The 26,153-nt window shown below is 41.0% G+C and overlaps 1 protein-coding gene across 1 annotated transcript in view; it reads right to left on the bottom strand.

The window, feature by feature from the left end:
- Positions 1 to 26,153, bottom strand: part of MRE11 (MRE11 double strand break repair nuclease) — a 434,841-nt gene that overhangs the window by 74,738 nt on the left and 333,950 nt on the right. The window contains exons 17-18 of the mRNA XM_089655629.1: positions 10,077 to 10,141; positions 5,648 to 5,715 (exon numbers count right to left, since the gene is read on the bottom strand). Coding sequence (XP_089511755.1) covers positions 5,648 to 5,715; positions 10,077 to 10,141 — 133 coding nt within the window. The remainder of the gene's footprint in view (positions 1 to 5,647; positions 5,716 to 10,076; positions 10,142 to 26,153) is intronic.

Here is a 26,153-nt window from a genome sequence, read left to right as displayed (position 1 = left end):
GCAAACAAGGCACTTGCCTAGGGTGGCATATCATATTTCAGGGGGACAGCACCTCCCACATAAAAGAACAATGTATTTGAAATATATTTTAAAAATACTCTTCCCAAATAAATTGACATATATTTGAAATCTACAATTTTGGCCATATTCAATATATATATATATATATATATATAATGTTGAAATGCGTTTTTATTACCAAAAATATGAAAGATATTTTTAAGAATACATTTCAAATATACTGTATGTCTTTAAAAATACAAATCTACATTTTTGGAATGCATTTCCAAATATATGTAAAAATATATGGTTAAATGACTTTTTTATATGTTAAAAAAAAAATCTGAAGAATATATTTAAAAAAAATATAGTTACAAATATTTTTTATGTATTTTGTAATATATAATAAACACATTTCAACAGTGTGTGTGTGTGTTTATTGAATATGGCCAAAATTGTAGCATTTCAATATATTTGGGAAGAATATATTTTAAAAATATATTTTTCTTCCATATGGGCTCCCCCCAGAAGGGACACGCGTGCAATGGGAACCAGGTGGGATCCAAGAGGGGCTGCTTGATGATGTATGTAGAGCCTGACTCTCGTTCCCGGGGATGTCCAGAGCTGTGAAGATGAATGTCTTTCTCTCTATTGCTGGGGAGGGGGGGGGGGGGTTTAGTGGAAGGCTCTCCCAGGTGGGGGGCAGGGGTGTTGTTGGTCAATGTCAGGCTCTCTCCGCTGGAAGGGGAAGGGGGGTGTTGGTGTGTGTCCGTGGGGGCAGATGATCTTTGTGTTGCCTAGGGCAGCACAAAACCTAAATACACCACTGCCCATCAGAGTGCCCCTTAAAATGAAATGTGCCCATTAGAGTGCCCCTTAACATAAAATGTGCCCATTAGAGTGCCCCTTAACATAAAATGTGCCCATCAGAGTGCCCCTTAACATAAAATGTGCCCATCAGAGTGCCCCTTAACATGAAATAAGGGGAATGCTGATAGGCACATTTTATGTTAAGGGGCACTCTGATGGGCACATTCTATGGTGCGCCCATCAGAGTGCCCCTTAACATTCAATGTGCCCATCAGAGTGCCCCTGTAAGACTACACCCAACCTTGAGGGGAGACAGGAGCTTGCCAGGATCCTTGCTGGACGCTTGTGTAAAGGCAGGGAGCTGGAGAGACAGTGAGCTGAAAGGGGCGGGGCGCACACATAATGTCATGTTGCCATGAAGACTGCTCTGCTCAGTGGTGGATCTGTCATTGCGGGCTGGCGATCCAGGCGGCAGCGCTGCTGGGGCCGTTCATGGATCGCGGTCCACCATTTAGTGACTGTTGCACCATGCAATCTAATTGTACAATCTCCCTTAGGTTTAACAAAACTATTGAATGAAAGAATCCATCTGAACCATCTATTCAATTTGTATGAAATCAGGAGGGCCCTTGCACTACATAGCTGTTGGTAGATCAAAAATAGATTGTACAATCAGATTGTAATGTGTATGGTAATCTTAAGGGAAAAAGTAGGAAAGTGGGAGGAAATAAATCAAGAGGTGGTGTAGTAATGAGGGAGATGCGGTCCAGAGTGGTAATACTTGCCCTATTCTGTGATGCATAAGGCAGTGCACGATGGGATGTGATCTACAGGAAGTAATGGAAGCAGAAAACATTTTTTTTTTTCACGTCAAACAGAAAGGCTAAATTGCCATGATTGAAGAGATTTACATCACTGGACATGTGGATTTACATTACTAACATGGTACTGTATTTTTTGTGAAATGTATTTAAGGTACATTTTCTAAGGTGTGTGTTTAATTAACTGTTTGTGGAAATGGGTAGGGGGTACTAATTGCACTAGTTGTCTGCGAGGGGGCGGTTACCTGGGGGCCCCTTTAATATCAAAGGTCTTCCCCCATATTATCCCTATCTCCTTTTTGAGGCATCACAGGTGGGGAAGAGACCCTTGTCTATGAACATTGAACCAACTATGCGTCGTAAAGGGGAGGCTCTCTTCATAAGATCACATGAGGATGGGTGGAAGGGGGATCATAAACTGGCCTGACCTCCTTTAAACAGACACATGGATTTACCAGCTGCATATCCTGATCCTAAGGCTGTGAACATAAATAATTACACACCAGGAACTTTCTGTTGTCTTACAGCTGTCCCTTTCAGCTTTGTCCATATCTACCCCACAATACTCCTTCTGTTCAACAGTACAGGATGTTTAAAAATACTGGAAGTCATTAAATCACTGCCAGCAGTCTGTGTAAATCATTGGCAGCCTGAAACATGTGGCGGCTTGACATTGTACAGAGTGGTACTCGCATCTAGGGTCCCTAAACATGAGTAATGCTTGGTACAGTGTCCAGCTGCCATGTAGTTCAGCCTACCATAGATATTGACTGGGAGAGCTGGCAGCGGGGCTGGACTTTGAACCTGTGCCTCCCAGCCACCCAAAAATGCTTGCATTTGGCACACAGAAGTACTTTAAAGGATAAATTCACCTTTTATAACATGTTACACCCATATTCAGGGTGTAACATGTAACATGTTACAGATCCACCAGTCTCTGCTTCTCCCAAGTCCCTGTTTTGACAGCAAGCAGGGGATCTTTTCCCCCCGCTTACTGTCACAATCCAAAAAAAAGTGGCTGCATGGGGCTCCACCCACCCGCGTCATTCAGTCACAGTGTTCTGTAAATGTGAAAACTACAAGTACCGACAGCCTTTGTGGGTGTCAGCTTGTAGTTTTCAATGAATTACCATGGCACTGTTGTGCACTCTATGTAGTTCACTGAGCTTCCTGATAGAGCGCACCTGCCTGCCCATACTGAAGGTACGGGCAGCCTGCTAGACAGACAGTCTGCAGGGCCATGGCATTACACCCACAATCAGCTGATCATGGGTGCAATGCTTTACAGGATGCTGTAATGCCTATGAAATGTTTTGGCCTTGGACCCTTTGTTTCTTGGGGAATTTTTACAATAAAGCATTGTTGCCCATATGACAGAAGCACAAGAAATTACATTGATGTCATTTCTCTAGGCTAAAGAAACAGAGCCATGAGACATTAGACTGCTTAAAGCAGATAAGCACATAAGATGTTTGTGAGATTGAACGTGTTTGTGACATCTAGAAATATTACTGCTTAAATTAGTTAAGAACCTTTTTGTGCATTTAAAAATGTTTAAAGTTAGAAATTTTTAAGTTAAGGGTAGCTAAGAAGCTGATTTGTGGCAAAAGTGTGATATTACGAGATAAGACATGTTTGCCAGTAATGTGGCTGGACTTGACTGTTATCAAGGGACTTTTCTGCTGACTCCTCCTGGAGTGGGCCTGGTGCCCGCCCATTTCTGGAAAGATGCCAGATCGTGTTTAAGGATTGTCCGCGACCCCCTCTGCATTATGGTTCTGATGGGGTCTCTTTCCCGCCTTCCCATAGCTTTGGTAATGTATTAATTCTATGCTGTGACACTGTCAAAAGATGTGTTTATTTCATGCTGTAATACTCACATTATTATTGGTGTGTGTTATTGTGCAGAGTGTGATGACTATAAGATACATCCTCCTGTGTGTCGTGTGATAATAAAAGTGGAGGTTTTGACAGCGCAAGAATACTGCAGTTGAATTCTGTTATTTCTTGGAGTGCCGAGTGAATGCTATGACATGCCAGGGCAGGTGTTCATTTGGTAGTGGGTCTCTCACATGCTTAGAATAATTAATGGTGTAAATGCTGGTTAAATCATACCTGTGTGGTGTGTGTGACATGTTCTTGCTGTTTTAGTCGAGCATTGCATTACAGATCCTAACAAAAACAAAAAAATAAATGCACATTTTTTTACCTGCAAAAAATGTGCATTTATTTTTTTTTTGTAAAGATTAACTTATCCTTTAATTCTGTAATTCACATTGATAAGATTATTTCCAAAGAGCTGATCTAAATGAAAAGTAAATCTACACATTAAAAAGAAAAAAATCCCTTTAACTTATGTCAAAACAGAAAACCATATATTCTTTTCCCCACTGTATGTAAGTTATTTCTAGCCTATTCCTATTACTCTGAATGATCTTGAAGTTTGTAAACTTACTTTGTATAGCTTCCACACATTTACTTCTTTTTATTTTGTGACACATAATCATTAAGCCCTGTGCATAGGTACTGCTGTGCCATACATTTCACAGAGCCTGCTCATCAGGAGGTGGAGTCAGTACAGAAATCACTGTTTGCAGGCAGCAAAGCACCATGGGATATCTAGTTCTAAGAAATTGAAGGTAAACAGCAGACGAGAAGCTGAAAAAGCATGCAGGGAATCTAGCAAGTTGTCGAAACAGATGGACAACTGACAAGCAAAACTTACAACATGAAAGAAGATTTTTCAAGTAACTTTATAATGGATTGTCAACTATAACTATTGTTTGTATCTTATAAAATGAAAGTGTATGCTGTGTTTACAGACCACCTTTAAAGAACTTCAGGCTGAAGGGCCCATTTCCAATAATCAGACCTTGATGTGGTCTGTTACTCATAGGTTCTATCAGATAATCACTCTGACTATTAAGTGTTCAGTTTTTGATGTCATTGTGCACTGAAATGGGTTATGGTGGTAAGTGATATTTAAAAATTCAGTCCCAGCCAATCTCTTAGCAGAGTAATTTGTTTTTTAAGGTAGAGGTTAATAAATACACATGGTTTTGCAGGGTTTCTACCCATATCTGCTTACTGGCTATCCATTAGAAAACAGGAGTAGAAATAAATACACTATGAGCTTGCTGATCAGTGCACTCGCAGTCCACTAAAAAAAACTACAAGTCTGTCTGCCACAGTGGCATATGCTGCTTGTAATTTATTCATTCACAGATCTCTGTGCATGAATGACATGGCTGTGTAGGCTATGGAGTGGATCCTCCATCTGCTGTCACAGAGGAACTCAGGGGGTGGGGAGAAGTGCATAGGAACATCTTAAGCCAGCAATAGATGACGCGTTTTCTTTCCTGCAACCTGTGGTTGCTCAATTCCTTCATCAACACAGTGTTGATAGGGGAATCCTTCCCGCAGAGCTATTGTGTTCTCCCGGTGGGGGGCATGGGGGGAAGCTGTCCCCACCAGGAGAACAAAGTGACTATTGTTAGTGGCTATAGACGCTGGCAATAGTCGCAAAAAATCTGACAGGCTGGTTGTATGCAAGTCGTACAACAATTGAATTGGGTACAATCAGTCGCCCACAGATGGTTTGATTCTTGGCTGGTCTCTACTAAACTGGCAGAGATGCAAACCATCTATGGCCAGCTTTACACATTCCTAAAAGTGAGCCTATAAATTATTTTTCTGAAATTACACCTAAACTTCTGCATCCAGGACTTTTGGTGCGCTTTCAGAAGTCCCATCACAATCACAAGACCTAATAGAACTCTATGGGAAAGCGCGGCTAACTCACACATACCTGCAGATACACTGCGCTACACTCACGATGCAGAAAAACCGCACCACATCAGTTTGAAGGGGCCTTATAACAACCAAATACATCCTTCAATTTTTTTTCCAACATGGATTAGAAATAAGCAGCTAGAATTGTCTATGAACACACAACTTCATTTTTCATAACTTTCAAGTGGAGATTCTGAAACATTTTCTGCATACAGTACATTTACCTTTGGTTCTTGTGAGAAGCTGCTGTGAAGGAAACTTCTTCAAGATCTGAATCACTGTCTTCAATTTCCTGAAAAAGGGATATTATTTAATCAGTTAGTGATGGGATATCCCTCAACTCTGGACATGGATTAAAAAAAAACAACAAAAAAACACTTTTCTCCGTAAAACTGGGAAACGTTAGATCCTTTGTTGGATTATTATTACTGTCCATGTCTTCCTGTCCTGGTGGCAACTACTCCCCTCATTTCTTGGTATCACAGGTACAGGAACTGAGGAACAAAGCTCCCCAGTGAGGTCATGGATAGCAAGAAAAATACATTTATTGTTATGAGAGATAGTTTGCACACCCTAAATAAAGCAAATAACTACTGCATGCAGAGCACGGTTGCTAAAGTTAAGCAGAGAGACTTCCTCAAGAGTCCCTTAACACACCATAAAGCCAGTCATTCTCATCCAGGAATCTGTGGCATTCTAGAGTTCTCCCAGATATTGCTAGGAGTTCCTTAAAGCAGAACTCCAGACAAAATCTATAAAAATAAAAGTCAGCAGCTCCAAAAACTGAAGTTGCTGACTTTAAAAAAAAAAAAAAAACAGCTACTGACACCACTGTAAGGGGGCATTCTTCCCATCGGTCCCAATGAATTGGTTTCAACAGGAGTTCCCAGAGATTTGAAAATTTTCTTAAGGGTTCTTCTGGTGTAAGGATGAAAAAGCCTTTCATCGTACAGTACATGGTAAGGAAGCCAGGGGATCAAATAAAGAACATACATAACATAACACATAAAGTAATACAGTTAGGTCCATATATTTGGACACAAGCACAATTTTAGTTTTTTTCAGGTATTTACCAAAATATATTCAAGCTATAGTTATATAATGGATATGGGCTGAAAGTGAACACTCTCAGGTTTAATTTGAGGGTATGTACATCCAAATTGGAGGAAGGGTTTAGGAGTTACAGCTCTTAAGTTTAGCCATCCCCTCTTTTTCAAGGGACCAAAAGTAATTGGACAATTGAATCAAAATCTGTTTCATGGCCAGGTGTGGGCTACTCCTTCGTTATTTCTTCATCAATTAAGCAGGAAAAAGATCTGGAGTTGATTTTAAGTGTGGTATTTGCATTTGGAATCTATTGCTGTGAACCTACATCTTGCATTCAAAGGAGCTGTCCATGCAAGTGAAACAGGCCATTGTAAGGCTTCAAAAATTAAACAAATCCATCAGCAAGATACCAGCAACATTAGGAGTGGCCAAATCAACAGTTTGGTACATTCTAAGGAAAGAAGAATGCACTGGTGAGCTCAGCAATATAAAAAGGCATGGACGTCCACAGAAGACAACAGTGGTGGATGATCGCAGGATCCTCTCTATGGTAAAGAGAAACCCATTCACAACATTTAGACAAGTGAAGGACACTCCCCAGGAAGTGGGTGTAACATTGTCAAAGTCTACAATCAAAAGAAGACTTCATGAGAGCAAATACAGAGGGTTCACCACAAGGTGCAAACCATTCATAAGCCTGAAGAATAGAAAAGCTAGATTAGACTTTGCCAAAAAAACCATCTAAAAAAGCCGGACCAGTTCTGGAAAAGCATTCTTTGGACGGATAAAACTAAGATTAATCTGTACCAGAATGACGGGAAGAAAAAAGTGTGGAGAAGGCTTGGAACAGCTCATGATCCAAAGCACACAGCGTCATCTGTAAAACATGGTGGAGGCAGTGTGATGGCAAGGGCATGCATGGCTTCCAGTGGCACTGGGTGTTTATTGATGATGTGATAGAAGACAAAAGCAGCCAGATTAATTCTGCAGTGTTTAGGGATGTACTGTCAGCCCATATTCAGCAAAGTTGATTGGGCGGCGCTTCACAGTACACATGGACAATGATCCAAAACACACTGCAAAAGCAACCCAGGAGCTTTTGAAGGAAAAGAAGTGAAATATTCTGCAATGGCCGAGTCAATCACTTGATCTCAACCCAATTGAGCATGCGTTTCACTTGCTGAAGGCAAAACTAAAGGCAGAAAGATCCACAAAGAATAACTGAACACAGTTGCAGTTAGAGCCTGGCAAAGCATCAGAAAAGAGGAAACCCAGACTTTGGTAATGTCCATGGGTTCTAGTCTTCAGGCAGTCATTGCCAGTAAAGGACTCTCAACAAAATATTAAATATGAACATTTTATTTATGATTATATTCATTTGTCCAATTACATTTGAGCCCCTGAAAATGGAGGGACTGTGCATAAAAATGGTTGCAGTTCCTAAAATGTGTACTTGATATTTATGTTCAACCCCTTGAATTAAAGCTGAAAGTCTGCACTTCAAATTAATTTTGATTGTTTCGTTTTAAATTATTATGGTGGCATACAGAGCCAAAAGGATGCATTGTGCCTGTGTCCAAATATATATGGACCTAACTGTATATACAGAGGAAAAGACAATAGGAGAGAATAGGACCTGGTATAGCTGCAGGAGGGGATGAAAATTAATGTTTCAGGATGTAACCCTTTTATCAAGTCTATTCACACCTGATGAGTTGTGCAGCTTTCCAAGTTTACATACAGTATCTCACAGAAGTGAGTCCACCGCTCACATTTTTGTGAATATTTTATTATATCTTTTCATGTGACAACACTGAAGAAATGACACTTTGCTACAATGTGACGTAGTGAGTGTACAGCTTGTATAACAGTATAAATTTGCTGTCCCCTCAAAATAACTCAACACACAGCCATTAATGTCTAAACCACTGGCAACAAAAGTGAGTACACCCCTAAGTTGAAATGTCCAAATTAGGCCCAATTAGCCATTTCCCCTCCCCGATGTCATGAGACTCATTAGTGTTACAAGGTCTCAGGTGTGAATGGGGAGCATGTGTGTTAAATATGGTGTTATCGCTCATGGCACCTCATGGCAAAGAACTCTCTGAGGATCTGAGAAAAAGGATTGCTGCTCTACAAAAAGATGGCTTAGGCTACAAGAAGATTGCCAAGACCCTGAAACTGAGCTGCAGTACGGTGGCCAAGAACATACAGCGGCTTAACAGGACAGGTTCCACTCAGAATAGGCCTCGCCATGGTCGATCAATGAAGTTGAGTGCACGCGCTCAGCGTCATATCCAGGGGTTGTCCTTGGGAAACAGATATATGAGTGCTGCCAGCATTGCTGCAGAGGTTGAAGGGGTGGGGGGTCAGCCTGTCCATGCTCAGACCATGCGCCGCACACTGCATCAAATTGGTCTGCATGGCTGTCATCCCAGAAGGAAGCCTTTTCTGAAGATGATGCACAAGAAAGCCCGCAAACAGTTTGCTGAAGACAAGCAGACTAAGGACATGGATTACTGGCACCATGTCCTGTGGTCTGATGAGACTAAAATAAACTTATTTGGTTTAGATGGTGTCAAGTGTGTGTGGCGGCAACCAGGTGAGGAGTACAAAGACAAGTGTGTCTTGCTCACAGTCAAGCATGGTGGTGGGAGTGTCATGGTCTGGGGCTGCATGAGTGCTGCCAGCACTGGGGAGCTACAGTTCATTGAGGGAACCATGAATGCCAACATGTACTGTGACATACTGAAGCAGAGCATGATCTCCCCCCTTCGAAGACTGGACTGCAGGGCAGTATTCCAACATGAGAATGACCCCAAACACACATCCAAGACGACTACTGCCTTGCTAAAGAAGCTGAGGGGATGGACTGGCCAAGCATGTTTCCAGACCTAAACCCTATTGAGCATCTGTGGGGCATCCTCAAAACGGAAGGTGGAGGAGCGCAAAGTCTCTAACATCCACCAGCTCTGTGATGTCATCATGGAGGAGTGGAAGAGGACTCCAGTAGCAACCTGTGAAGCTCTGGTGAACTCCATGCCCAAGAGGGTTAAGGCAGTGCTGGAAAATAATGGTGGCTACACAAAATATTGACACTTTGGGCCCAATTTGGACATTTTCACTTAGGAGTGTACTCACTTTTGTTGCCAGCGGTTTAAACATTAATGGCTGTGTGTTGAGTTATTTTGAGGGGACTACAAATTTACACTGTTATACAAGATGTACACTCACTACTTTACATTGTAGCAAAGTGTCATTTCTTCAGTGTTGTCACATAAAAAGATATAATGAAATATTTACAAAAATGTGAGGGGTGTACTCACTTCTGTGAGATACTGTACATGAAATACAATTGTAACAGTGATTTAGCATACCAATTGGCATACCAACAGGTCTAACAACTACTTTAACGCACAGTAACATCATACTGTGGTTATCAAGTTGGACATCTATGCAAGTTTGGTTCTCATGTGGCCTTCTATTCACATACACTATATCTACAGTACCAAGAAAACATTAAGTTAATTGTTCTAATAAAGTTAAAGAGGATTAATGTGATCGGTTATATATCCTCCCCCTGAACAAAACATGGCAGTGACCTACCTCTGAATAATTTTTTGCTGTAACGTTTCTTGATGCAGACTGTCTTGATGATGAGGCTTTAAAGGCTAGAAATGTAAATTAACATAATAAGCCACTTAGAATAATGCTCCTAGTTCAAAACCAACTAACCTTGCCGTAATGGAAAAATGCAGAGACACGTATGTTGCTACAGTATGGAATACATCAATTAGACGTATGTACATCCTGTATTTAGCCAGGAATTGGCATTTCATAAACACTGTGTGATTCTGGAAATTAACATTCTAAGAGACAACCTTAAAAAAAAAAACCATATAGCAAATATAACATTTATACCTGTTCCAAATGTATGGCATCTCTTTGTACCCCTCTAGTGCGACCTAGTGCCCACCATCAAGTGCCTCCAATGTGCAACCCCTGCTTGAACCGTACAATGCACTGTTGGAGGCCTGAGCAACCTATCAACAGGTCCAGACTGTGCCACATGGGTGGATTTCTATGGACATAGTGGGGACAATTCACAAAGCAGTATCTTACTATATCCAAGTATGTGGTAAGATACCGCACAAAAAGGTTAGCATTCACTTAAAAACGATACTAACATACCACAGTTATTTTATGAAGTCATGCGGTATTTTAATAGTGACAACATGCGGTAATGTAATGAGTCATCAGCTGTTGGCGGGGAAACTGCCGACAGCTAAATGCAAAAAATGCCCCAATCAGTGAAATCACAAGGGGGCAGGGTCACCCGGTGACACCCCCCCGGGTTGCCCCGACACTTAGTTATTTAAGAACTGTCAGTCCATACCAGACCTGAAATGCCTGGTAAGGATAGGGTAGGGACCGCCTTTTTTTTCCTTCTTATTTTTTCATTGCCGGCAATTTTTTTTTTTTACATTCAATTCTCAGCGGAGAACCCTGTTGACAGCTGATGACTCATCAGTGGTCGCCCGCTCCTTAACAACCATGACAGTTACACTGGCAGCCACGAAAGTGTTAGCTAACCCCTTGGCGCCGATGTAACACAAATATGCGGCTTTACAGAAAAAAAATAAAATGAATATTTTGAAAAAAAAAACCTAGATCAAGGTATTATCTAGCTCAGTGCCAGTTTTAGTGTTTGGGTCAGGGTCAAAGGTCAGGTTTTTTATTTTTATTTTTTTTAAATTGGCATCAGTGTCGGTGTGTTTTAGGTAAACAAAAACTAAATGCGCATTATTGTTTCAGGGCTGTACTACAAGTAAAAACAACAAATAACATACACACATATGGTATCACTGCGATTGTCAAAAGCGGCAGAATTTATTTTGGGTTGCTTTTTGGTGGTAGGTTATGGTAGTTACAAGAAACATACAGCTATTTCACTATTTTGGCCCAGGTTTCCTTTGATGATAATAATAAAAAAAAAAAATCAGGGGATATTCAAGTTTCTTATCTTTTGAGCGCCTATCCATTGGAGTGGGGACGTAAAGGATTGTTCCTGAGAGTGCCTGGAGAAACCTGTGGAAGCAGAGGATTCAGTGGGATTCATACTGAGCGCATGTTGACCTATATTTTCTATGGGTCAGCTGTTAAGGTGAGCATGTATGCCTGAAGGTGGAGGAGCACGATAGATCTGCACAACTGTTGAAGTCACCAGTGCATTACTTTAAATGTTGGAAGAAAGAGACCGTTATATCAAGTTTGGACTGCTTTTTGCACTTTATTAAGTGTTGTCCATCATTCACCATTTATCTGTTTTTTTGTATATTCAGTAGAGCTGTTTATCTTCTTTTTTCTTAATACGCACTTTTTGTGAATATTCAACCCAGTTTAACATTTACTTGATTCATCACATATTTATTCCAATGGAGGGCTGATTGCTCAGCCAGACATTTGGTTTATATCATTTTATATAGAGATGCACCATAATTTCGGTGTCCGAAATGTTTCGGCCGAAATTAAAAAAAGCAACGATACAGGTGCCAAAAAAACCCTGCCACTGTTCGATGCTCGGTAGCTCTCAGCCTTACCTGAGAAACCATCGATCCCGGCTCTGGGCATAGAGATGAGTGAAGGAAAGATGGCCGCCACTCATCTCTATGCCCCTGAAGGACCGGAGCGATGTCACTTCCCGTTCCGGGCATTTTTTTTTTAAAGCACTAGATAAATGCTTTTTTGATCCAATGCTTCACATTGCAGAGGAGAGCTGTGGGGTCTTATTGACCCCATATCTCTCCATAAAGAGGACCTGTCACTAATTATTTATATCACAAGGGATGCATGCATTTCTTGTGATAAGAATAAAAGTGATTCAAATTATTTTTAAAGGGACAGTGCAAAAAAAAAAAACCAAAAAAAAAACCCAAATAAATAAAAAAAAAAAAGTTTAACCACTTGCCTACAGGGCACTTATACCCCCTTCCTCCCCAGGCCAATTTTCAGCTTTCAGCGCCGTCACACTTTGAATGACAATTGCACGGTCATGCAACACTGTACCCATATGAAATTTTTACCATTTTTTTGAGACAGATAGAGCTTTCTTTTGGTGATACTTAATCACGTCTGGGTTTTTTATTTTTTGCTAAACAAACCAAAAACAACTGAATTGTTATAGAGAGGTATCCTTTCCCTGAGGAATAATCTGTATTAATGTATTCGAAACGCATTGGCTCCCAGGCTGAATATATCTGCAGTCAAACTTGAGGTTGCAAGACAGAAATCAGCTTTTGAGGGATACCACCGGATACATATTGCAAAAACCACAAATTTGAGTACTGAATGTTTTGTCAGAAACTATTGCTGTTGATATTGGTCAGTATGCACTGCCTACCTGCTATACATTAATGTGTCAAACCAAAAAATTTGCTAAATAAAATTTTTATCATTTTAACAAGTGGTTTCTCTGTATATATTTCAAGGTTGCTTTAAAAATCACACAAAATGCAAGGTAAAAATTCTGTATGGAAATAAGGATGATGGCAACCGCACCCTAAGCTACACTGATTGACCTATCCCATGTATAGATATGATTACAAATTGTATAAAGGAAACAATTTATATGGAACTGTTTATAAAGGGACACTTTTACAGTTTTGTTGATTCTTCACTGAATATACCGCACTTATGCATTAGAGAAGAGGTTTCTAAACAAAGAGACAGTTAACTGTTCTTCAGACTTTAATGACAGGACTGTGGCCAGTGGAAGTAAAAATTCCCTAGTGTCAGAAGAAGTTAACAATGCCTCAGGTTTGGTGGTCAATAGGAGTAAAAAAATAATGGTCAGCAGAAAGAGGAATAGTGCTAATTCTTGGTATTAGTAAGAGGAATAGTGCCCCATTATGGCTTTCAACGGAAAGAATAGTGCCTCATCAGTGGTGTCAGCTGGAGGAATAGTACCTCATCATTGATATCAGTGGGAGGAATAGTTTCCCCATCATTGGTGTCATTGGGATGAATGATGCCTGATTGTTGATGTCAATGGGGGGAATAATGCCCCACTACTGGCATCAGCGTAAAGAATGGCGCCTCATTGTTAGTGTCAGTGAGAGGAATAGTGCCTGGTATCAGTGGGAAGAATAGTGCCCAAAACGGCAGCTAGACTAAGTTAGTTAAATTAAGAAGGGGCTGCATCTAGCCAGTTAGCTGTAGTTTGAAAACCACCATTATAGTAATCAGTAAAGGGTTTTGTAATTCAAAGTTTGATCTGTAAACCTTCCTTTATGCCAATATTGATTTAAAGGAAACCTTTCATGAGAGAACCAAAGAAGCTGCCACCACTGACCATTCCTTTTTTTAAAAAATGCTAGTTGCCTGATAGTCATGCTGATGCATTGGCTTCAATGCTTCTAAGTTACTAACCAGCAAAAGGGGAAGAGGTAAGGAATTCTGACACTCATTTTCAGCATGCCTATTTCATGGCTGTGGCTCAAAAAATGCCTAAAACCAGACACAGACAGGACAAAAACATTTTTAGAATGTCAGCTCCTGTACTTCCATGACAGAGTCACTGGCTTACAGGGAGTCACCAATCTAACTGCAGGATCTGTCTGGGAAGACCAAGATCCAACCTTCACACATCATAGTGGGACAGTATTCTAAGTCGACCCCAGGGACTCGGTCTCCCTTTCTTCGAGTCCCATGCCCTGGACCTATACAGCACCCTACTGGAAACACCTTGATCAGTCTTCACTGAGCAGGATTCCATATACACAGGGTCCAGCACTGAATGGTCGCATTACAGGCAAGTTTGTTCCAATCTCATTATAGCAAGACCTGGACACCATCCATCTTGCTACCCCAGCTGTATGATTGGATCCAGATAACACCTGAGCTCCTGATCCCTGTTGGAACCATTGAGAATCTGGTAGCATCATGCAGAGAGCTGCACATCTGTAACAATCACCTTCAGACACTGGTGAAAAAAAAGTACTTCCTGTATGGGAGGAGTTATATAGGGGAGGACTTCCTGTCTGTCTGTTTCTGCAAGTGTCTATTCACCTATAAGTGGTGTATAACCCAGGTAGTCACGATTTATAGCCTGATTTGTGTCCCGTAATGGACAAAAAAAAGAAACATTTTTAGAATGGCAGCCCCTGTACCTCTTGTATGGTAGGGTCTCTTCAAAGAGTATGTAAACCCTCACCTTATAAACAACCCACTTAGTGTAAAATAGAAATGAAAGAAAAAACATTTGTGTTTAGATATAAAAAAAAATTATAAACACCTTTTTTCCACTTTTGTATAAGCGATCACAAACCCTATGTTTTAATTTGCATAAGGAGTTTGGGGAGGAGAAACAGCAGCACACAGCTTCCCAGTTAATGGCTGTGCAAGGGTGTGTGCCAGCGCGAATTGATTATTGGATTAGCTCCCAGCACAGCCAGAAAATTGACCATGCTGTGCTCTCCTGCCTAGTGTGGTCAGTCTTTAATAGGACTGGCAGGAACACCAGGTATTTCACACAAAGGCAGCAATACAAAGAGAACCGGATACTTTTTCATACAAACACATATTACAGCAGGCACATAACAGTAATATGAAATGTTAGGGTTGGCACAGGGCAATTTAACAAGTTCACTTTAAAGCTGGATCCTGCTATCTTTACTCCCCCACTGCTGATCATCATGTTCAAATGACTAGACTCAAATGCTTGCAGGAACCAATAATAACAGCAAAAGAAGATACAGTGACCTTAGTAGATGCTGCTTAGAAGTACTTATACAGCATCTCAAAGAACAGTGACTAATACAGCTCCCCATCACATGACGTGTTGCCATGGCAGAGTAAAGCACTAATTAGATTTATAACTCTGTGTAAGTACTTGATCTCAGAAGGCATTCATGCCAACCAGTGTATGGATTTTTCTGAAATGACTAATAAGCATACAACAGAATAAAGGAACAAAGAGTTGATTTCACGTATATGCAATTGGTAGTAATCAAAGGGGACTGTCAGTGAGTAATGGAAATTCCACTCCCCTCCCCTCTCTTCTGCTTTTGGAAAAGAATATTTTTTTTTGGTCCCTGCTCATTTCCGATGGCATTGCTGATGAGATTCCACCGGAAGTTCACCCCCCCCCCCTTCCTCCCTGGCCACAACCTTCTGGGACATGTCACAAGTCCCAATAGGGTGTGGGACCATTCAAACAGCACAAGGAGGCTCATACGTGAGCATGGAAGAGTCAGCTATGAAGCCTTGCAGCCTCCCACACTCACCATGGCAGAGCCAGAGACCCCAAAGACCAGTGTAGAACCGGCTTGAGTTAATAGTGCTGGATACTTGGACAGGCAAATGTCTTATTAAAAGTCAGCAGCTACAGTATTTTTAAAAAGTGACTGGAGAACCGCTTTAAGGTTGAAGTTTAGGTATGAAATTTATTGCACAATTACAATTTTTCCACCTTGGACCAATATAAACAAGAATATCTTATACCTCACCCAATCCCTATATAAATTGCACATCACTGTAGTAGTCGCTGCTGCTACAATTGCTGCGGTCTTCCAGGTACAGTGCAGATTTTGCCATTCTGCATAGTAACCACCAGAGGTTGCTTGTTCAACACTGCCACCATTTAGAGGACACCTTGTATTTTGTTCTGAGTACAAGGAGTTCTCTAATTAGGCAAGGTGGAAAGGAGGGGTGGTGATGTCATGATCACCATCTTGTCCAATCAGAGAATGACTTGAATTCAACGGAAAAAAAAATACAAGGCATTCTCTGAATTGCGACAATGCCAAGTGAGTGAAATACAGTGGTTACTATGCAGAAGGGCAGCTGCTCTAAACTGGCCATGGAAAACTTCTGCTATCACTGTGGTAGAAGTGACTGATACCGTGACTCGTAGGGATTGCTCAGGTATGAAAGATGCATATTTTTTAACTATGCAGTAAAATTCACAATATCTCACCCTGCTCTGTACATGCTCAGTTGCTCTCTATTTTTTGGCACTGTAGAGGCCGATCTACTAACAGCCTAAAGATTTACTGCTGCTCAGAGGCTCTGGGCTTCAGTAAAATGTCAGCCTCCAACAAGAAAAAACAGGAACAATGCTGAAGGCAATTTGCAGCACACACTAAGGTTGGTAGCAATTATTAATGTGGAAAGTACGTTCCTTGCTATGGGTAAAGTTCCACTTTAAACACAACAGACGCTTCTGACAACAACCACCTTAAAATGTATCTTGATTCAAGAGCAAAACTATTATATTGAATCAATCCCAAGATGAAATGGCTACATTAGTTTTCTTTTTTCAGTTGCTTTTTAATATTTTCGGGCGATCCTGCTAGAAACACATTTCCTGTCCTGGGATCACAATGCTCATTCACTGTACCCCATCTAAAGAAGCAAAGTTTTCACTCAAGGAAAGGAAAGGAATTGTGTTAGGACTACAAAACACCCATCTCCCTGCTTATCCCTGTAACATTGTGGGAGGTGTTTTGTATTTCACACAGGTAAATTGGGGAAGGCTGATATTGCTGGAGTGAGCATAGGAACTTGTAAACTCCCTGGAGTCCTAGCAGGATAAACAGGTAATTTAGGTAATTTTGCACTTATCAAACAGATACAACAAAAAGATTTGAATTGTATAACTAACTGACCAAAGGAAGCAAATAAGATAATTAGTTCATTGTTAGGGTTTATATACTGTATACTTTACAGGTGATGACGATTTTCATGTAAATCAGTTACAAAAGTTTGCCCTAATATGGGTGTGGTAGGGACTTAAGGTGCAACACAAACCATGTTTTTATTTATTTTGGATATAGTGGAAAAAATACAGCGGCTTTTTTATTGCTGTTTGTAGCACCTTAGAGGAGCTTTCCCACCACTTCTTGTCTCAGTGACAGAAATTAGAGGGAAATCTGTAATGAAGAGACAGACAGTAAAAAGCTGACATTGGTTCTTTTCTTCCCCATTGTACTAAAAACTAAATTTCTTCTCTGTTTTTGCAGATAGACATAAAAACTTGACAGAGATTATAGTTCTCTTTGCCGTCTTATCTAAACAGGTTAAATGCCAATTCTGAGAAACTTTAAAATGATCTCTTGCAGTGTGGGCCCAGCTCATCCAGGGGAGAGGAGTAGCACATTTACTTACCTTTACTTCCCCCAGCAGATGCGACGTCCTATGCTCAAATGGAGGACAGTCCCTTGGTGTCATCATGTCCAATGCAGACGTATGGACTCTGCTTTGGTCTTCATGATGTCAGGACCTTGAACCGCTGGAGTGTAGGGCAGAAGACGCTGCGGAAATCAGTCTAGCAGCATGGAGGAACTAAGAATCAGGTAAGCAAATCTTAATTGTACCGTACAGGACATAGTATTCATAGACCATGGTTTATAGGCTTGTACTTTCAAGTGATTGGATAATGAGATTTGAGGGCCTGCCTCCTGAGTGCCCCCCCCCCCCTCAAAAACTCCAGCCCACTCTGCGAGTACTCAGTTTTTTTGCTAGTGTCCCAAGCTGATGGACCTCTTCTCTCTTACGAAGAAATCACCCTTAGTTTAACGAATGTATTACTTTATTTTTCAATAACGTATTCTTCAAATCAACTGTTCAACTATCCTCTGTCTTCTCATACTGCAACAGAATAAGTGCATCAGGATTTCATTACAAAAAACCTTGGGAGCCATACCTGGACCCCATGCTGCGAAGATGGCCTATAACAGTGATGGCGAACCTTTTTGAGCCCGAGTGCCCAAAACTGCAACACAAACCAACTTTTTTATTTCAAAGTGCCAACACTGCAATTAACCACTTGCCTACCTGGACGCATTGACAGACGGCACTGATCGGTGGCACTGCTGGGCATCATTGATGGGTGGCACTGATGGGCAGCACTGATGGGCAACACTGCTGGGCAGCACTGACAGGTGGCACTGCTGGGCAGCGCTGACAGGCGGCACTGCTGGGCACTGATGGGTGACACTGCTGGGCACTGATGGATGACACTGCTGGGCATCATTGGTGGGTGGCACTGATGGGCAGCACTGATGGGCGACACTGCTGGGCACTGACAGGTGGCACTGCTGGGCAGCACTGACAGGCGACACTGTTGGGCACTGATGGGTGACACTGCTGGGCACTGATGGATGGCACTGCTGGGCATCATTGATGGGTGGCACTGATGGGCGATACTGCTGGGCACTGACATGTGGCACTGCTGGGCAGCACTGACAGGCGACACTGCTGGGCACTGATGGATGGGACTGCTGGGCATCATTGATGGATGGCACTGATGGGCAGCACTGATGGGCACTGACAGGCGACACTGCTGGGCACTGATGGATGACACTGCAAGCAATCTCACCTTCCCATCCACGCTGAACACGTTGCCCCTGGCCCCGGAGTAGTGTGGGAGCCTCTTCCTCTCTTCCGCGCCCATCCCCGGGTACATCACCCCTGGTGCCAGAGCCGCATTGGAGCCGTTTCCTCTCGTCCACGCCCACCCTGGCCCCAGAGACATGTGGGAAATGTAGTTTGATGGGGATCCAGTGTGGACGAGATCTGGATGGCCGGTCCATGCGCGCTCATCATCCTCTTCTTCCTGGCGTGCCCACTGAGATGGCTCTGCGTGCCAGCTCTGGCACGCGTGCCATAGGTTCGCCATCACTGGCCTATAATGTTGCTTCAGGTACTGGATCCTGCACAGGAGCATACCTTAGCACTTAGTGCAATGCATGTAGTCAACCGCAGTGTGCTATAGAGTTCCAGAGCCTTGGTCCATCCCTATGGAGCCCAGACTATGAAGATCGCATCGGAGGAAGGATCATTTTAAAGTTTCCCAGAGTTGGGCTTTACATCAGAAGAAAAAAAATTACACTGCTAACTTATAGTGGAAGTCCAGCCTATTCCTAACCAAGCTTAAACCTGCTCCCACCGCATTTTAAACCCTATTTTATCTACCCTGTGAAAGGAAATTGTGCATACTTTTCTATGCTGAGAGTTATCCGGTATGGTCACATGATCTCCCCGGGGGCCATCTTTCGTGAAGAGGGGAGATTGCCCACCAGGGCTGCAGAGCCTGTGTAGCAATATCACCCATAGACTTACTATGGGGCATCCATTGTCAGCTGCCCCTCCTCTACATTGAAGCTGCCTCTGACAGCTGATCATGTACCTGGATGGCTCTCAGAATAGGTAAGTAGGGTATACACAACTTCCTTTCACGGGGTAGATAGAATAGGGTTCAGAATGGGGCAGATTTAAGCTTAATTAGGAATAGGCTAAACTTTTGCTTTAATAAGTAACAAATGTTTCTTGGTTCAAAATTGCGTGTGCTTGCAAATTGGTGAAAAACAAACTGCTCACTAAAATAATGGTCCTCATTTTTTTCTCCTACCTCTGGTGTAATGGGGTTGCAAAATAGGCTTTTGAATTCTGATTGCGTGTGTGCATGTGGGGAGGGGGGCCTTTTCATTTTTAATTTTTTCTAATTTACTACCATTATAAGAGTGCTGATAAGTTCCCAATGTGATAATATTGACCAGCCCTGTTTACAGAGACATCAGGGAGCTATTAGACTCCCGATGTCCCCTGTGCCTGTACACCAAGTAGACAAGGGACAAAGAGTCCTCCCAGCAGCCTCACTAACTGGATTCAACTTCAATTCCCCAAATCTAGAATTACACGGGGAATAGCTGCTTATATCAGAGACTAGACACACCACTGTTTAGCTTTGTGACACATCTGAAGTCATCATATATACATTATTACTATTATTTCGACTAGTGAGTCTCTGAAAAATACTCTCTAGCGGTGCTATAATCTCTTAGGAAATAGCACGACAGTGAGTGCAACACCATCAATAATCAACAGGTGGGAAACAGGTCTGCAGCTAATGAGCCAATTAAGCATAGTGTTCAGCACAACTATCCGAAGGGGAATTAATTTAGTGTGCTTAAATGCAAGATCTCTTATGACTGAATAATAACAAATTAAGGCAAGACATCGACGTATCTTGACGATGAAAAATTAATTCAGGACACCAACATATTAGGAAAAGTATAACGGATTATACAAGCACAATGGTTTATATAACATGAACAGCTGGGAGATGTTTTGTAAATGTGTACTATAAAATGTACTTCCACAGAACAGTGGTCCATATTAAAATGTACTTCCACAGAACAGCGGTCCATATTAAAATGTACTTCCACAGAACAGTGGTCCATATTAAAATGTACTTCCACAGAACAGTGGTCCATATTAAAATGTACTTCCACAGAACAGCGGTCCATATTAAAATGTACTTCCACAAAACAGCGGTCCATATTAAAATGTACTTCCACAGAACAGTGGTCCATATTAAAATGTACTTGCAAAGTACAGCAGTTTATATTAAAATGTACTTCCACAGAACAGCGGTCCATATTAAAATGTAAAATGTACTTCCACAGTACAGCGGTTTATATTAAAATGTACTTCCACAGTACAGTGGTCCATATTAAAATGTAAAATGTACTTCCACAGAACAGTGGTCCATATTAAAATGTACTTGCAAAGTACAGCAGTTTATATTAAAATGTACTTCCACACAACAGCGGTCCATATTAAAATGTACTTCCACAGTACAGCGGTTTATATTAAAATGTACTTCCACAGTACAGTGGTCCATATTAATATGTAAAATGTACTTCCACAGTACAGTGGTCCATATTAATATGTAAAATGTACTTCCACAGTACGGTGGTCCATATTAAAATGTAAAATGTACTTCCACAGTACAGCGGTTTATATTAAAATGTACTTCCACAGTACAGTGGTCCATATTAAAATGTAAAATGTACTTCCACAGAACAGTGGTCCATATTAAAATGTACTTGTAAAGTACAGCAGTTTACATTAAAATGTACTTCCACAGAACAGCGGTCCATATTAAAATGTAAAATGTACTTCCACAGTACAGCGGTTTATATTAAAATGTACTTCCACAGTGCAGTGGTCCATATTAATATGTAAAATGTACTTCCACAGTACAGTGGTCCATATTAATCTGTAAAATGTACTTCCACAGTACAGCCGTCCATATTAAAAGCCAACGTTAGCCTCATTTGAAACAATTTTCCTTACAATAAAATTTCCCATTGTTTTGTTTAAGCTCCAAGCAGATATAGAGTATACACATGCAGCCCTGTACTCATTTACACATTGTTAAATATGATGTAGTTAAAAAAAAAATCAAGCAATGTAAGTGTCTGAATTTTACTTGACATCAGTCTCTTACATCTCAGAATGGAGAAGCAAGACGCAAATGATGCCAATCAGTTGTACGACAGTGCAAGAAGCATACTCAAAAAAACGAGACAGCAGAGTGACAGGGAAATAAGCTTGTGAGTCTGTGGCTTCCTCTTTCAGTGTCCAGTCAAATGTTGGAGGGACAAGATCTGTATGTTTAGCAAGGAAAAACCAAATGACCCCCACCCTTACCAGGCAGGGCTGTGTAAATCTCAGGACAGGATGGACAAAGACACAAATGGCAGGTTAAAAAGCTCTTATATGTATTTTATCAGTGTATTTTGCTGTTTCCCAGGAGTGTAGCTTTAAAAGAAAAGTTTCTGCCAAAGCTTTTTTTTTCTTTCACAAAATTGACAGAATGTTCAAATTATAGAAATATATGTCTAGCAATGCCCTTAAAGTGTATCCTTATGCAAAACATTTTATTTGGAAATGGGTGGAAAGGGTTAGACCCTCTGTTACATTTGTATTACCGTCTGTGTCCCAATTGGGGAGATTCAACCCCTCTAAATTGTTCTAGTGATCATTGTCACAGTAAAGAAAGTGAGGGGAGTTCTCCCAGGACAAGAGGTATGGGGACACAACTTCCAGGGACAACTGAGAGGGGAATTCTTACTTTGAGCAATTTCCTCTAACTTCCTGTTAGGTTTCTGGAAAAGGAAGTGAGGGGAATTTTCCCAATGGTACACAGACATAAGAAACAAAACTAAAACTCGGTGGGGGTTTTACCCTTCTCTACTCTATCCAAAACTAAAAGTTTCGGCTATACATACACTTTACTATGAAATCTAGACAAAGCAGGAATGTAGTAGATACTTGTGTAACTCACCCACAGGGTCAAACGTCAATCTGGGCCAGAGAACTCATAAATAAAGCAGATGTGCGGTGGGCAGAGGTAAGTATTTAATATCTTCTTCACAGGCAGGATCTTTATTTAGGGATTTATTTTATGCTAATACATAATAAATGTATTTCAGTATAAATACCTGAATTAGATTATCCTTCCATCATCAAAACAGATTTGTTTTTAAATATAAATTCCTATACATATTCTGGTGCATACATAAAGATCACAGGGCTCCGTAGCTCAGAGTATGTTGTATTGTTCATCACAGTTCGAGTCCTTTCACGTAGGCGTTTCGTTTTTTTTCTTCAGTTCAGTCACGTTTTTTCAAAGAAAAATGGATGAGTTTACATCAGTTTTTTCATCCATTTGCATCTGTTTTTCATCTGTTTACATTGGTTTACATCCATCTACACCCCTCCCTCCTAGATTGTAAGCTCCAAGGAGCAGGGCCCTCGAACCCCTCGTGTATCGTATTGTATTGTTATTGTACTGTCTCATGTATTGTCCCCCATTGTAATGTACAGCGCTGAGTGAACTGTTGGCGCTATATAAATACTGTACTATAATATTAATAATACATCCGATTACATCCGTTTTAATCTGTTTATGGTCTGTTTACATTCGATTTTCATCTGTTCTGGGTTTTTTTGGCGGAAGAAAAATAGGGTTTTCTTCTGTTCAAAAAAACGGATGTTAACGGATGCGGACATTAGCGGATGTAAAAAGATGTTCATCCGTTTACCTCCGCAAGTCCATAGAAACATATGGGGGTCCATTTTTCATCTGCAAACGGACAGATGAAAAACGAACATACAGAACGCCTGTGTAAAAGGGGCATTAGTAGAAAGGCCTTCTTTACAACTGTAGCTAGTGGAACTACCTACTGTGTGCAGATGTGATCAGTGAAAAACTACTCTGGTACACAGTATGCCCTTGGTTTTTGGCAGGTGGTGTGCTACACTGCTGGCCTGGCATAGCCAAACAGCTCACTCGTAGAATCACAGTTGATGTTGCTGGGATTTCAGAAAGAAAATCACTTCTCTTAGTAATCCTGTTTACCAACTGGAAATATATTTGCTCGATGGGTACATCGAAAAGTAATCTGCCCTTCTCAAGCCCAAAACAGTGGACCAAAAGCATCTTTTAGCAATATGAAAGGCACACTGCGCCAAAAGTTAAAGTAGGTAAACTAAAGGCGAACATTTTTTTTTCATTTTGAACAGAGTAAGGGAGGGTGATAACCCCTGTAAGGTTTATTTTTGCCATCTTGAATGGCTTGAGAAAGGGCCCATTTTGACCGGTAACACGTTGCCTGTTAATCCCTTGTTATCCTTGTCCCAGGTGGCAGTTGTCTATGGGCATGCATATCACTTTTCCTGTGTTCCTCCTGTGCCTGGTCCTGGCCTGCATTCTCTGCACACTGCATTGATAGCAATCTGTCATTTAACAGTCCCAGCTGTGTTTACATTACCGAGCTATGTATGGATCCTGGTTCTGCTTTCCATCTACACCTGCCTACCTGCGATTTTCTGTGATCCGGTGACCATATCCTCTTACTAGGTTGGATGCTGATGTAAGTGAATGCTGGCTTTATCCTCAACAAAGTGGATTGTTATGCTTACACTGCACTGCCTTTTCTCTTTCCTATTCTGAGGATGGTTCTTCCCAAGATGGCGGTATTCGATGTGCCGCTAATCCCTGTTTCCTACACCATCATTTCACCCCATGAGATCAGAGGGACACAAGAATATTTATTCTACTACACTATGGACTGCATCAATTACCTGTTTGCTTTTTGTGGGTCACTAACAGTGCTGATGAATGAGCCATGTTTCTGAGAGCCCTTTGGGAGCATGAAATGAAAGCGTTGCTGACCATTTTTTACTAAGACACTGGTGATTTCATCTATCACGTGGTGCTGGCACTGTATTGAAGTTTATTAAAACACTGGATGATGGAAGGTTTCAGTTCAAGTACTTGGGTGTTTTTTGGCCATTTAAACTTGAATGGTCCACACTATTTAAAAAATAGAAATAAAGTGAGCGCTAGATGGAAAAGCTGCTATGCGCCAATAAGTACCAAAAGACTCAAAAAGACATACAAAAAAGAAGAGGGGGCGCAGCGCTGAAGTACAGTATAATTATAAACCATATATATGTAAAGTGATAACAAAGTGCCAAAAACTGTGCAAAAAAGCAATAATAGTCCTTTAGACAATAAATGGTGACTGAAAAACGTGCGTCTTCCGGTGATCAGAGTAATTGAATCATGCACTCACCAGATGCATAATTCAAATATGCATATAGATGGTATCCCGATATCCAAACGAAGTTGTCTCATAGATGGATAGGGTCATCATCCAAGTACAGCAGTCCGTCCAAGGTATCTTCTAATGGATCGTGTGTTACCACACTAAAACACCCCTCAGCTGTCCCCTAGGAGACTCTGCAAGTAGTGGACTCAGCAGGGTCCCAAGAAAAAAAAGCCAGGATGGTGTGATACCGTTTAAAATAAAAATTTATTGGTCCAAAAGAAAGACAAGGACTGCATAAATAAAACTGACCATAAGGTGTACAAAGATGGCCGCCGCTCCATGCGGTGGCGTAATGTCTGGGATATGCTGCTCTTACCCTGACGCGTTTCGTGCCATGTGCACGTATTCATAGGGAGTGTGTCAGCTAACCAGACATCTACTCCAAACCCCGTATAAATAGTGTCTAGGCAATCGTATAAGCGCGTCCGCCATTTTCCCGGCGTCCTCGCGCATGCGCAGAACAGACATCGCTACGATGTCCGCATCTCAGTCCAGCGCCATTTTGTTGTGGTCTTAATTACCAACAACTACGATGCCAGATACAAGCACAGCTATGCAGTGAATATATTATCGTTCATCATAATCCTTAACAGCTGTTAGCCAAAAAAAACAATACATACAGGGCTGGAAACAACACACAGAAAATATAGTGAAGACACCTAACAGATGTAATGTAAACGCATGTATATAGATGAATCAACATCGATATACCATAAATGTTAAAGCATATATGTTAATATAATTCTAAGGTGTCTTCAGTATAAATATACAATAAATGCAGTTACATAAAATACAAAACGTGTACAGATGTGGTATTAAAATAAACATATATAGGAATAAACAATGTCCCTATAGACAAAATAGCATAATCAGGTATATACTCATAATGACCAAGAACCACAACATGGTAAAACACATAATGCATAATAAAACAGTTAATATATTAAAAACCAATCAATACAAGGCTGCATTGTATCCATGGTTAATAATATATTATAAATTAATAATAATAAAATTGTGAAGGTATCAAGCGTTAATTATGTAAAATCACACAAATAACAATACAAAATAGTGAGCCCATCAGATGATAATAATAAAAAATTATATGAAAAGATTAAATTGTATAAATTGATAGCACATGTAAACCACCAACCAAAATCAGCTATTATCAATAAAACTGTTAATATCAAACTCAACATTATGCCCTTTGGGATAA

Source organism: Staurois parvus, unplaced genomic scaffold (assembly GCF_062004578.1).
Source record: "Staurois parvus isolate SC_StPar_1 unplaced genomic scaffold, SC_StPar_1.0 ptg000858l, whole genome shotgun sequence".
Lineage (NCBI taxonomy): Eukaryota > Metazoa > Chordata > Amphibia > Anura > Ranidae > Staurois > Staurois parvus.
The sequence above is the reverse complement of the archived record's forward strand: the minus strand, read 5'-3'. Positions and strand labels throughout refer to the sequence as shown.